The sequence below is a fragment of the Lissotriton vulgaris genome, chromosome 1_1, assembly GCF_964263255.1.
Source record: "Lissotriton vulgaris chromosome 1_1, aLisVul1.2, whole genome shotgun sequence".
Taxonomy (NCBI): domain Eukaryota; kingdom Metazoa; phylum Chordata; class Amphibia; order Caudata; family Salamandridae; genus Lissotriton; species Lissotriton vulgaris.
Window position 1 is genome coordinate 1,105,638,350 of NC_141685.1, and position 13,364 is coordinate 1,105,651,713.

The window sequence follows — 13,364 nt, forward strand, 5'->3', positions numbered from 1 at the left end:
CTAAGTATGGGGTCGCCTAAGGGAAGGTGGTCATAGGCCCCTTCCAGGGGAGGAGGTGGCTCGATGCCCCTCCTACGAATTTCCCGGGGCCAGGATATCCGCGACGGCGGATATGAGAAGCAGTGTGGGGTGGGAGGGGGGTCCACGCTACCTTCTAGACACCTCACACGAGTCCTCGGACGACCATTAAGATGGCGTCGAGTTAAATAGAGGGCCCCCGCGAAGACAAGGGAAATTGGAGTTGGCACATAGGTACAGTCCTCTGTGCGCCCGCCCTCACACCGTGAGGGGGGAGTTCTGGTAGTTGGGATCTGACACCGGTTGCGACCTTGCCGTTGGCCCGTAATGCTAGGATGTACAATTTTAATTTAGAAAAGTATGCATTGGCAGGATGTTAGACTCGGCTAGGAAAACCTTTGTACTAGAGATTTGTTAAGGTTAGCCAATCAACGTGTCTTCATCATAATGTAATAAATTGAAATTGTACATGATATGAAACTATTATTTTAATGTTTTAATTTTGTTTCATATTTTAATAAATACGGCCGGGAGGGTAACTCCCTCCCGCCTTCCAAAAGTTCAGAACTGCGTCCGTCTTCCCATCCTTGGGGATTGTGTTAGGAGGGGGTGACAGGCATCCCGGCCATATGGAAAGGGGCGACCACTCGGTCCCCCCGAACGTATGGTCGGGGGCCCGGATCCTCCCGGGAAACCATTTTTGTGCGGGGGCGTGTCACGGCTGGTATGCCCGAAGCGGCGTAGCCGGGGCGCGCCTTTTCCCGCCCAAGAGGGGTTGTCCTAGACACCTACACCGTTGGCCACGCCCCGTAGGCGTACCGGAGGAGGGTACACGCCCTCCCGAAGAGAAATAAAAGGAGCAGCAATCCGAAGAAGCATCCTCTTGTTCCTGTGCTAGGAAGCTGCACCCCTCGTTGCACGTGAGCCCTCGACGGAACAAGGAGCAATTTTGAACCCACCCACCAGCCCCTTATAGCAAAGTTAGTACTGCAATAAAATGTTTTTGCTTTGATAAACATCTTTTCTCTCCTGGTTTAGTCGTTAATAAAAATGTAGATGTTGGTACTGCAATAAAGTGATTTGTTCATAACAATTTTCCTTCCTTGATAGAGCGGAGATAACAGTCTAGTTGAAGGAAGTGTCGAATGTATAAGTAATAAAGGATTTAGAGGTTAATTTTTTCTTTCTTAGTAGGTAAACAAACGTCGTATTTATTTTGGTCGGGCGGTAAGGTCATGATCGGTGAGCAGTAATTTCAAGATCCCTAGAGGGGGGGCGCCACCCATTATGGATGGGAGCGCCCGGGGGGAGGCGGCCATTGGCCCCTCAAACGGGGAGGCGGCACCCACTAAGTATGGGGTCGCCTAAGGGAAGGTGGTCATAGGCCCCTTCCAGGGGAGGAGGTGGCTCGATGCCCCTCCAAGAATTTCCCGGGGCCAGGATATCCGCGACAGCGGATATGAGAAGCAGTGTGGGGTGGGAGGGGGGTCCACGCTACCTTCTAGACACCTCACACGAGTCCTCGGACGACCATTAGGATGGCGTCGAGTTAAATAGAGGGCCCCCACGAAGACAAGGGAAATTGGAGTTGGCACATAGGTACAGTCCTCTGTGCGCCCGCCCTCACACCGGGAGGGGGGAGTTCTGGTAGTTGGGATCTGACACCGGTTGCGACCTTGCCGTTGGCCCGTAATGCTAGGATGTACAATTTTAATTTAGAAAAGTATGCATTGGCAGGATGTTAGACTCGGCTAGGAAAACCTTTGTACTAGAGATTTGTTAAGGTTAGCCAATCAACGTGTCTTCATCATAATGTAATAAATGAAAATTGTACATGATATGAAACTATTATTTTAATGTTTTAATTTTGTTTCATATTTTAATAAATACGGCCGGGAGGGTAACTCCCTCCCGCCTTCCAAAAGTTCAGAACTGCGTCCGTCTTCCCATCCTTGGGGATTGTGTTGGGAGGGGGTGACAGGCATCCCGGCCATATTGGCCCATACTTAATGTATATGCTGAGTTCCAACCTGAGTAAATACAGTTTTTTACCAGGGTCATACCTCAAATTAGTAACAGCTGATTTTCATAAAATGTAGATGTAAAACTGCAATCTGAGTAGTAAATGATACATCCTGTCTGCTCTCAATGGATGGCAAAGTACGACAAAAAAATCCAATCTTTCTTTCCTTCTCCCAAACACTGGTTAGAAAACGATCTGCTTTCAAAGTCCTTTAAATAGTGTTCAATTTGTTATGGCCTATCTTAAAGTTCCAATTACAGAACTCTCCATCCGATGTACATGTTTAAAATTCCTTTTAACTGTAAAATTTCTGTTTTAGACTATATGTAAACAATCTATTAATAATATGAATAATCAATCTGATCTGGGAATTCGCAAACACCAACTAAAAGCAACTGCTTCTATTTAGCCTATTCGCAGAGTCCTACTGTTGAACAATCCAATTTAAAATTGTCTTTTTTTTGTCCATGAAACAACAATTTTTATGTTCTGTCCCATTCTTAAAAGTATTCTTAAAGGACATTTGATCCAATCTTGAATATTCTTAAAGTTCCACTGAATAATGCTCTACTTGAACAGGTCTGTTGTTCCTGTCCTGCTACAGAACACTCTATCTAATCAGGTCAATAACCCTAGCGCATTGTTGAGCTACGTACCCTGTTGAATGCTAGCTTCCATGTCAAGTAAACTAATATTCAATACTCTATTCAGGAAAGACCCCATGTTCTGGGCCAGTCAATTACTCCCTTTATTTTGTCACAGTGTAAAGACCGGGAACATTCCCGAATCGTGGAGGGGCAGCCTTCTACACCCAATATATAAATCTGGGTCTCGCTCTGACCCCAACAACTACAGGCTAATAGCCTTAATAGATGTGGAGGCAAAGATCTATGCGTCAAACTTGCTGGTGGAACTGGAGGCTTGGGTAAGCAGCATAGGGCTAATCCCCCTGACTCAAACAGGCTTTCGCCCAGGAATGGGCACCCTCACCAACTTAACTGCAATAACCCCACTAGCAAAAAGGGCAATCGATAACTCTAACACGCTGTATACTTGTTTTTTGGACTTAAAAGCGGCCTTTGATAAAGTGCCAAGATCCAAACTCTGGGCCAAAATGAAAGCCTGGGGCGCGCCGCCAAAGCTAATGGGAGCAATCATAGAGCTGTATTCAAAGACCTGGGTCCAAGTGAAAAAAGGAGATGGCCGATGCCTGACAAAGAAATTCTTCACACTCAACGGCTTAAAACAAGGCTGCGTATTGGCCCCCTGCCTTTTTAACATTTACACCGCGGACCTAGAAAGCGATTTACGCTCGATTCAGGGAGATCCACCAAAATTGGGTAACTTGCCCATAATGAGTCTACAATACGCAGACGACATTGTGCTTTTGTCACAAACTCCTCTCGGCCTACAACGTATGATCTCTAAGCTTGCGTCATACCTCTCGAATGCACAACTTACAATAAACCTAAAAAAAACAAATGTTTTATGCTTTTCTGGATCTCGCAAGAAAGAAAAAAAATTCGTCTGGAAGATAAACTCCGGCACACTAACTCAGGTAGACCAATACAAATACCTGGGCATCTCACTGGATCATCAATTAAAATATAAACAGCACTTGGAACAGGGGAAATCAAAAGCCAACCAGCTCCAATTCGCCTTTAAAACAGTCCAAAAACACCTATGCGGAAATTCCACTGCCCACATTTTAAAGATCGTAGCCGCCAAATTCTTGCCATCCCTCACATATGGTTCTGAGATGATCGCAACCCGGGACTCCACAGCGCTAAACCTCGCCCAATCTCGCCTCTTTAAAAACCTTTTTTCAATCCCGCGCTATATTTCGCAATCTCAAATACGTTTGGAATACGGTCTCACAAATCAGCTCCCGGCAAGACAAGGAGCCCTCGTCAAATACTACTGGCGAATGAGGGATGCAGAAGATCACTCCCTGGCTCATCTGTGCTGGCTGGAAGTAGAAAAACAGGCAGGACTTCCCAAGTCTATATATAAGTCCCTCAGGCAAGCGCTTCAATAATTAGCACTGGAAGAATTCTGGCTTGCACCCATGACTTACACTGCTTTTAAACTGCGAACTAACAACGCAATCAAACAAGCGTCACTATTAATGGACAAAGCTGCAGTGGCAGGCAAAAGCCACGCCTGGATTGTTCTGCCATCATACATCCACATGAACCCCCATCCATATTTGCAAGACTGCTTCAGGGACCATTACAAAAGGAAATTAAGCTTGTTAAGGTTGGGCTGCTTTGCGAGTAAAGATCTCACTCCCAAATGGCTACAGTCGTGGTCAACTTCCGACTGCCGCCTTTGTAACAACAGCGCAGAGTTATTACTGCATCTAATATGTATATGCCCCGCACTTCAGAAACTAAGGAAAGTGCTTCTGCTACCACTCTTAAGAGTCGCCCAGGTGAGAACCTGCAGGGCGGCTGTTATCATATGCCTCAGCGGGACTTGGATAAAACTATCTTGCAACACTATAAAATTTCTGGAGCATGCTGCTCAAGAGCTGGGAAACAAGGCAGCAACCAAAGAGAAGTCAGGATAACAGGCATGGACACAGCCGGCCATAGACTCACTTTTATTTTCCCAATGGACTCTCTTGTTTCCATCCCATAGCACTTCATTTTATGTCATAAAAGTGTACCCTGATCCAACCCACTTTGCTTCCCCAAGTTTTACTTTCCCCCTTACACCACTTTTTGAAAAGTCTGTGTAATTTCAGGTTACAAAAGTGTCCCCTGATCCTAATCATAACACCTTTCTAAGTTGTAATTTTTACCTTAGACCACCTTCCTGAAAAGCTTGTGCAATTTTATATTCTCTTTGCTTTATTTTAATTCTTTTTGTTTTATCTTGACCTGAAGTTGATTTTGTGTTGTTTTAAAGATGTAAACATTGATCAAATGGTGGTAAGCTCCACCCTTTTATGATTTTTATTGTAAATCAAATAAAAGTATTACTCTCTCTATTCAATACTCCCGCAGTTCATGACCAGAATAATATTGTCATGTACTCTGTGGCCTTCTCAACCCACTGCTTAAAAATTCTAAATGTTCTGGATTACCCTAAAATTTCAGTTTCTGTGTGGACCTATTCCACTTTTTTAGCCCACTGTAACCTTAAATCTTTCTATCTATTCCAATTTATAGCCACACTCTAGCTGAACTACACAATCAATACTCCAGGGATTAACTCAACACTCTTCTCTTCCATCAGGTATCTGTATGGGAAGCCAGTACAAGGTGATGCCTTTGTTGTTTTCGGGGTAACATTTGATGATGAAAAGAAAAGCATGTCAACATCACTTCAAAGAGTTGAGGTAAAATCTGCAATAGAAAATCATATTATCTTGATGTCCACACATGTTTTGTCATTTTGTTTGATTACAATGCCAAGACACCACTTATGCTTTTGCTCAACTTATATGACTTCCAGATATCTGAGGGCGATGGAAAAGCAAGACTGACCAGAAAGATGTTGACAGATCATTTCAAAAACATGAATGAACTCATCGATCGTAGCATCTATGTTTCTGTAAATGTCTTAACGGCGGGGGGTAAGTAAAATTAATTTTTTGAAGAAGAAATGCTATTCTGACTTAGGAAGAGCTGAATGCCTATATATTTTCAGCATTTTTTTTTCATGTGAAGAATTGAATTCCCAAACTGGTGTACAAGCAAATACCCAAGTATCTCATCTAATCAAGACTTCTAACTGGAGATTCCGCATCTTAGAATATTCCCTAATCTAAGGCCTGATTCAGATTTTTTGCACACCAGTAGGTGGCGTCATCCAGCTCCACATGGTGTCTTCTGTGCCAGTAGTGACGTATGCAGTACCTATATAGGCACCACCCTAGTGCGCTGACCCCAGCTTCTTCCTTTCTGCACGTAGATCAGGATATCCTCCCCTCAGTCAATTTTGACTGACTACTTTAGATCATTTTATCGAACTCAACAGCTGTGCTTTCTTTCCTGTTATTTGGACAATGTCCCTGCAGAAACCAACGTTTAAAGCCTTGAGGTGTCTGTCAAAGGCAAATGTCTGTGACATATCTCCACTTGGTGTGTCTTTGGTTCCTGGAATGGGACCAAGACTCCATGGCCTGCATGGATTGAAAAACCATGAATCCCAAGGCCATCCACAAGAAGGCCATGAAGCTTCTGGCTCCTTGCCAAGTGACTCCCTGCCAGTCCATGTCCCATTCATTTGTGAGATCTAGGGACCACTTCGGGAGTCACTTGCACCGATCAACTTCACGATCCTGGACTTCGCCAGGTAAGTCCCAATAGAAGAACTCCAAGAAGTTGAAGTGCTCTTTGACTACTCTGCTTCTGTCCCATTTATCAAATGACAAAAGTAAACAACACCACAAATCCAGCCTCACTCCCTGGTTGTTCCTGCCCCCCTGGACCTAATTTTTGGAGATCTCAAACTCCTCTGGAGCACCTTCTGGCCCCATGAGTTCAGAAGGTACTCCAACTGGGGCTCCACTGCTGGGTCCGCCTTCAGTGCCAATCAGACCCTTAGGATCTGTTGGTGGATTTGCATCGGCCTCAGCCGTGACTTTGTGACATCCTCAGGGGACCGCTCCAGTGGTGCAGTTCCCAGTGCCACCCATGCACATCAGCGTGCCAAACTCATTGTGATTTCCAACTCCGATACGGAGCCAAACCGGCCTCACTGAATGCATGCTCTGTCACAAGCCATGCCTACACAGCTGAAACTGGAAATAGCCTCTATCCTGAAGCCGAACCAGCCATCAAGCTCCTGATCTTGAAACTGTGCGATTGCGCACTTGTAAGGAATCCCTATCTCGACTATCCAAGTGGACTCCCGAACTAATACGATCCCTATCAGCTGGCTAACCGCCCCTTGTGACCCCGAGCTATCACGCCCTCTTCTGATCCAACTTGCAGTAATGTGATTTATGCATAGTGCAATTGTAAATTCATAAAGACAACAATGAAATATTATGTTGTCCTGAGGATGATGCCCAGTATCTAGTGGTGGCATTGAAACATCATCGACACCAAAAAACGCCATATGCAATATGACTATGCAATATTGCAATGTGCAATGGTGTATAAGAAAATGATCTTAGTCTGTTAAAACTTTCAAATAGGAGTGTACAGACGTATTTCACTTTGCCCTTTGGCCATTCTGTGCTTCGTTTTATTGTCTCACTGTTTCGTGGGTCACGGCTGTGCCCACTTGTCATTGAATGTTTCTAACAATTTAATTCTATATATATTTGCAAAATAATTTCTTGTCCGGCTGGGCAAAAGACATACTACCTATTCAGAGTATGATTATTGTATATAAGTGATGCTTCCTCTGAAAATAGGGACCATTGTTTTCTATAACATGAAACGGGGAATAGAGTCATATTTCATGAAGGGCCTTCTGAGGAGCACAAGTGAAGAGGATCCCTCTAGCTATTCCAACTAGGCCTGGACGGTAAATTCCGTCCCGCTCACGGGACTTTGCGGAATTTGGGTAGTTTGCCAAAAATTCTGTGATCCGCAGCTTTGCAGAATTTTTTGCTTGCTTGTGCTTTCAAAATGCGTTTTTGCAAGATATTTCCCCCAAGCACGCAAACAGCGTTCAAGAACAGGAAAAAAGCATCGCGAATGGGCGGAACAAAAAATTCTACACGTACGCGGAATTCTGCGTGCTCGCAGAGATTTTTTACCGTTTCGCGGAGCTTTGCATATCGCGACTACGCAAATTCCACCCACCCCTAATTCAAACCCCCTTGCAGAGTCCATGACTGATGACACCTGGTATGAGAACCTGGCTGGCGCCAGTGGTTTGGACACCTCTCCAGACGCTGGACTCCTCTCTCCTCGCAGAGTGACTATGAAGGAAGGGGCTTCCTTTGCAATAGTTGTCTGAAGGGCATGTGAGATCCTGGACCTTAAGCTGCCCAAGGTTGGGTTCAAGACCCGCATCTTAACAGTGGTGCTGCAGCATAGGGTATCCAACTCAGAACCACTACTCCCCTTTACATAAGCCCTCACTGATGTCCTGCTTGGTGCCTAGATCGCGCCCTGTACAGGCACTCCTGTGCAAGGGACTATCTCCTGCCACCATTACCAGGCCCGAGGACACTGCGTTTCTCTCTCAACCTCCCACCCCTGAGAGCCTGTTGGTCCAGACCGCAAACTCCAAAATAAATCCCTGCGCATTCCCTGCTGGATGGGGAGATTGGATATGGAAAAAGTATTTTTTTCTTTCTACCATCCTGACGCTGCGGCCTGTGAACACTGCATGCTTATTGAGCCGTTATTTCCACACTGTGTAGGATATGGGTTGCACAAGCGCTGTCTATGATCCCAGAGGAGGCCCAAGCCATATTCTTCCAAGCTATTGCTGACGGGAAAGATGCAGTAAAGTTGACCTTCAGATGCAGATTGGATATGACTGATTCACTGGGCAGAGCCATTGCTTCCTTAGTGGTGCTCCGACATCACGTTACTGAGGACAATTGGCTTTCCGGGGGAGGTCCAGGCATTCTTTATTGACATATCATCCACACTAAAGAGCATAAGAGGGTATTTCCAATCAAGTAAAAAAGACCAGATTGTGCTCGGACACAAAAGCTTTTCCAAGGATCCTGGGGACAGGGTAGTAATATATCTGCCCAAAAGCTGGCTTCTAAAAAATGCCAATAGCAGCCGGATTTGGGTGTCCAATTTTCAATGTTTGTCAATCCACCACACTTACACCCCCACTCGTTAGTGTATACAAGGAGCACAAGCATTGGAAATGCAATCGGTCTCACATTTGTTTGTGTTGAAGCCATTGGCATTGTAAATGGCAATGCATTTTACTTATGTGTTATGGATTGTATGTATGTGGTGTATAGTGGAACTATGTGGGTTGGATTAGTTAGTTGTGTAATTGTGTGGAGGTTTGTTGTGTGGCGTGGAGTGGATTTGTGTAGTGGAATTATGTGGCATGGTGTGCTGTGGAAATATATGGTTAGCAATTTTGTGGCATTCAGTGTATTGGTGTTAGATGTAGTGGGATTGTGTGGAGTGGTAACTTGTACAGTTTAATTTTGTGGTGGGCAGTTGCATTTTGGGGCACAATGTGGAATTGCGTGGCGTGGAAAAGCATGGGCGAATTTCGCGGATTGACAATCCGCGAATTTGCGGATTTGCGTATTCGCGGATTCGCAAAATCCGCGAATTTGCGGATTCGCGGATTTTGCGGATTTTTTAAATGGGGGGGTCTTCTGTGTGAGTTCAAGTGCCTCTTGTTTTTATAAATGGCAGAGACCGATCAAAGCAGCAGATGAAGAGAAAGAAGCTCCTGGTCACAGGAACAGCACAAGGATTGCGCTCGTGAAAGTCAAGGATACAAAGGCCTCTATCCAGCATCACAGCTGATTTTCGACGGTAGATTTGGGAAGAAGGCACACCTGCCCAGCCTCGACGACGCTCACGATTGTTTTTGGGCTGATGAATGAGTCACTGAATTTGAGCTTCAACTAGTTCCAGCGACCATGTGTGTGTTACTATGCAATCGAACTGATGTGCGCAGGGGACCCTTGAGTGAGCTGTCAGCAGTGGCACGAGGATTGCGCTCGTGAAAGTCAAGGATACAAAGGCTTCTATCCAGCAGCACAGCTGATTTTCGACGGTAGATTTGGGAAGAAGGCACACCTGCCTAGCCTCGACGACGCTCACAATTGTTTTTGGGCTGATGAATGAGTCACTGAATTTAAGCTTCAACTAGTTCCAGCGACCATGTGTGTGTTACTATGCAATCACACCGATGTGCGCAGGGGTCCCTTGAGTGAGCTGTCAGCAGTGGCACGAGGATTGCGCTCGTGAAAGTCAAGGATACAAAGGCCTCTATCCAGCATCACAGCTGATTTTCGACGGTAGATTTGGGAAGAAGGCACACCTGCCCAGCCTCGACGACGCTCACGATTGTTTTTGGGCTGATGAATGAGTCACTGAATTTGAGCTTCAACTAGTTCCAGCGACCATGTGTGTGTTACTATGCAATCGCACCGATGTGCGCAGGGGTCCCTTGAGTGAGCTGTCCATCATCCTGTAACTATGTTAGGATGGCGCCGGCAAGCTGCCAGCGCCATCCTAAAATAGTTACTAAATTAGCTTCATCAGGAAGCACTAATAGATAAAATAAAGCAGGTGCTCGAGCACCTTCTTTATTTTATCTATTAGTGCTTCCTGTAGTAACTATTTAGGATGGCGCTGGCAGCTTGCCGGCGCCATCCTAAAATAGTTACAACAACTTCAAGCTTGAAGGCTTGAACTTTTGCCCCCCGGATCCGCCGCTCGCGGATTTTCGGTAAATTCGCGGGAGTTCGCGGATTTACCGAAAATCCGCAAAATCCGCGAGCGGAACGGATTTTGCGCTCACCCTTAGTGTGGATTGGATGTATATGGTGTTATGTCCTTGTGTTGTTGAGTTGTATTATGTGGTTTGGTGTTAAATTATGTGGTGTGGGTTGGAAATGTGTGGAGCTGAATTGTGTGGAATGGAACTTTGTATATAGCTTATCAGTTTTGGTGACGAAAAGAACAAATAGGTAGGATCTAATCATCAGATCTATGAGTTTTTTTTGGAGCTATTGTCATTGTAAATGTTAAAGTCTCTTACCTATGTGTTATGGATTGGAGTGGATGTATGCGGTGTGTACCAATTATGTGGTTTGGATTGGACTTGTTAGTTGTGGGGTGTGAAACTGTGTGGTGTGGATTTGTGTAGTGGAATGATATGGTATTGTGTGCAGTTGTATTATGTAGATCGTAACTAGGTAGCTTTGAGTGTATTGGAATTATGTGGCGTGAGACTGTGTATAATGGAGTGTAAGTATGTGGAGTGGTATTTTGTGTTGTGGAGTGTTATGTAGTGGAGTTTAAAGACGACATTGTGTACAAGTGTGTAGTTGTGGAGAAGTGTGGCTCAATGATTAGAGCGGCAGACCCTGATGCAGAGGTCTAGCCCGGGACCAGGGTTCAATTCCCTGCCTCGGCGGGTCTTGGGCTCAAAATTCCATGGACCTGATAATTCTCGCCTTGGTGCCTATTCCAAACATGGAGTCCCACTCTGCAACTCTGGGCAATAGCTTGCTTAATCTCCACAACAGCCCCCACAACGCTAAGGATGCCTGGCCTCCACCTTGGGGGTGCCCAGGAGTGGACGCCTCAGAGGGAAAGCCTGGATGGGTTCCACAGTGGTATTCGTACAAGCGCCTTGAGACCCTTGTGGGTGAGTAGTGCGCTATACAAGTATCAATTACATTTACAATTGAATGACTCTTAAAAAATGCTGGCAATCTCCTCCTTCCTGTTGCATTGTCTGTTTGTTATAGCTTTTTATTTGTTATGCAGGGGCATAAACAATAGGAGGGTGGAGATTGAGAAATACTACCTGAATTACAACATGAGCAGCGAACGGGCACTAGGAGAGAATCAACAGATGCCATATTCTGAGGGCAGACTGAGATGGTGCTGAGTAATGCTGAAGTGGTGCTGAGGTGGGGGTGTGCTGGTACAGATGTGATGCTAAGGTGATGCTGAATGAAACACAGGTATTGCTAAGTGATGCTGAGGTAGTACTGTGCTGGTGTGGATGTGATATTGAATGGTACTGAGGTGGTGTTGAGTCATGCTGAGGTGGTACTGAGTGACTCTGTGGCACTGAGTCATGCTGAGGTGGTGGTGCAGCGCTGGTGCTGAGGTGGTGCTGTGTTGAGGTGATGCGCTGCTGATGCTGAGGTGGTGCTGCATGGGTGCTGAGTTGCTGCTGAGGTGGTGGTGGTGCGCTGATGCAAAAATGGTGATGTGCTGAAGTTTATTTTGTGCTGTGCTGTGCTGGTGCTGAGGTGGTGATGCACTGATGCTGTGTTGGTGGTGGACTGCTGAGGTGATGGAGAGGTGGTGCTGAATGATGCTAAGGTGGTGCTGAGTAGGGCATAGGTGGTGATGATTGAGGCTGAGAAGGTGGTGCTGTGCTGGGTCTGAGGTGGTGCTGAGCTGGTTTTTAGGTGGTGCTGGGTGATGAGTTGGTGCTGTGCTGAGGTAATGCTGCACTGATGATGAAGCTGTGCTGCATTGGCGCTGAGTTGCTTCTAAGGTGGGGCTGCCTTAGTGCTGAGCTAGTGGTGATGCACTAATGTGGAGATAGTGGTGGTGGTGGTGTTCAGGTGGTGCTGTGCTAAAGAGGAGATGGTGCTACGCTGGTGCTGCACTGATGCTGAGTTTGTGCTGCACTGGTGGCAGATCAGTGATGAGGAGGCAGTGCTGTGTTGATGCTGATGTGCTGTTCTGATGCTGAGGTGGTGCTGAGTGATGCTGAGGTGGTGGTGCTGCACTGTTTCTGAGGTGGTGCTGAGCTGGTGATCAGGTGGTGCTGAGTGATGTTGAGTTGGTGCTGTGCTGAGTTAGTGGTGCGCTGATGCTGAGGTGGGGCAGCGTTGGTGGTGCTGCACTGATGCTGAGATAGTGCTGCGTAGTGCGGATGTTAAGGTGGTGCTGTGCTGATGCAGAGTTGGTGGTGCACTGATGGGGAGGTGGTGCTGTGTTGATGCTGAGACGATGCTCAGGTGATGTTGAGCTAAGACTGAGTGATGCGAATTCCCTCACCACAACTCTTTAACAGTGTCCCTTAAGGCTCCATAACCTCTAATGCTCAGATGCATTTAATTAGTTATAAAGTGCCACACATACCAGTGTAGGGTGTCAGAGCACTTTGTATACACACAAATTACACAGAGACAATCATAAGTGTATAAATTAGTGTAAAGGAAATGTTGCATACCACAGAGGACTACAGGGTATAGGAGTCACAAGTCATGCATATTCGTAGGCAGCATTCCTAAAGAGTGCTTGGGCCCCAGAAGCAAAAACTCAGAATTGAAAACAGAACACCATAGTTGGGGGTTCTCTTAAATAAAAATAAACAATTTCCATCCAGATGAACCCTTTTTGCAACTTTAATGTCTCCTCTAATCTTTACTTTGCAGTGCATGCAGTTCTTTGATGACAGATATAAATGCTCAGTTCTTTTCGGATTTTAACTTATACAGCTGCAAGTAACAGAAGAGCAGTAACCGATTGACCTATTTACATTTTATGCACTTTGTAATTTGCATAGTACACTTTCTTGGCAGCTGGCATATAAACCCTCTGGCTACCTTGCAATGAGTTAAAACTTCCTCCACTAGACAATTCTGATCTCTCCAGCAAGAACATCAATCACCAGAGTTATCTTGACATTTTTATTGTCTGGAAATTGGTGGAGGCCAGGAATG

The 13,364-nt window shown here is 45.7% G+C and overlaps 1 protein-coding gene across 3 annotated transcripts in view; it reads left to right on the plus strand.

Moving 5' to 3' along the window:
- The window catches only part of LOC147748685 (A.superbus venom factor 1-like), a 1,068,833-nt gene that overhangs the window by 102,973 nt on the left and 952,496 nt on the right, over positions 1–13,364 (plus strand). For all 3 annotated transcript variants that reach the window (XM_086963563.1, XM_086963565.1, XM_086963569.1), the window contains exons 8-9: positions 5,285–5,387; positions 5,504–5,624. In XM_086963563.1, the coding sequence (XP_086819689.1) occupies positions 5,285–5,387; positions 5,504–5,624 (224 nt within the window). The remainder of the gene's footprint in view (positions 1–5,284; positions 5,388–5,503; positions 5,625–13,364) is intronic.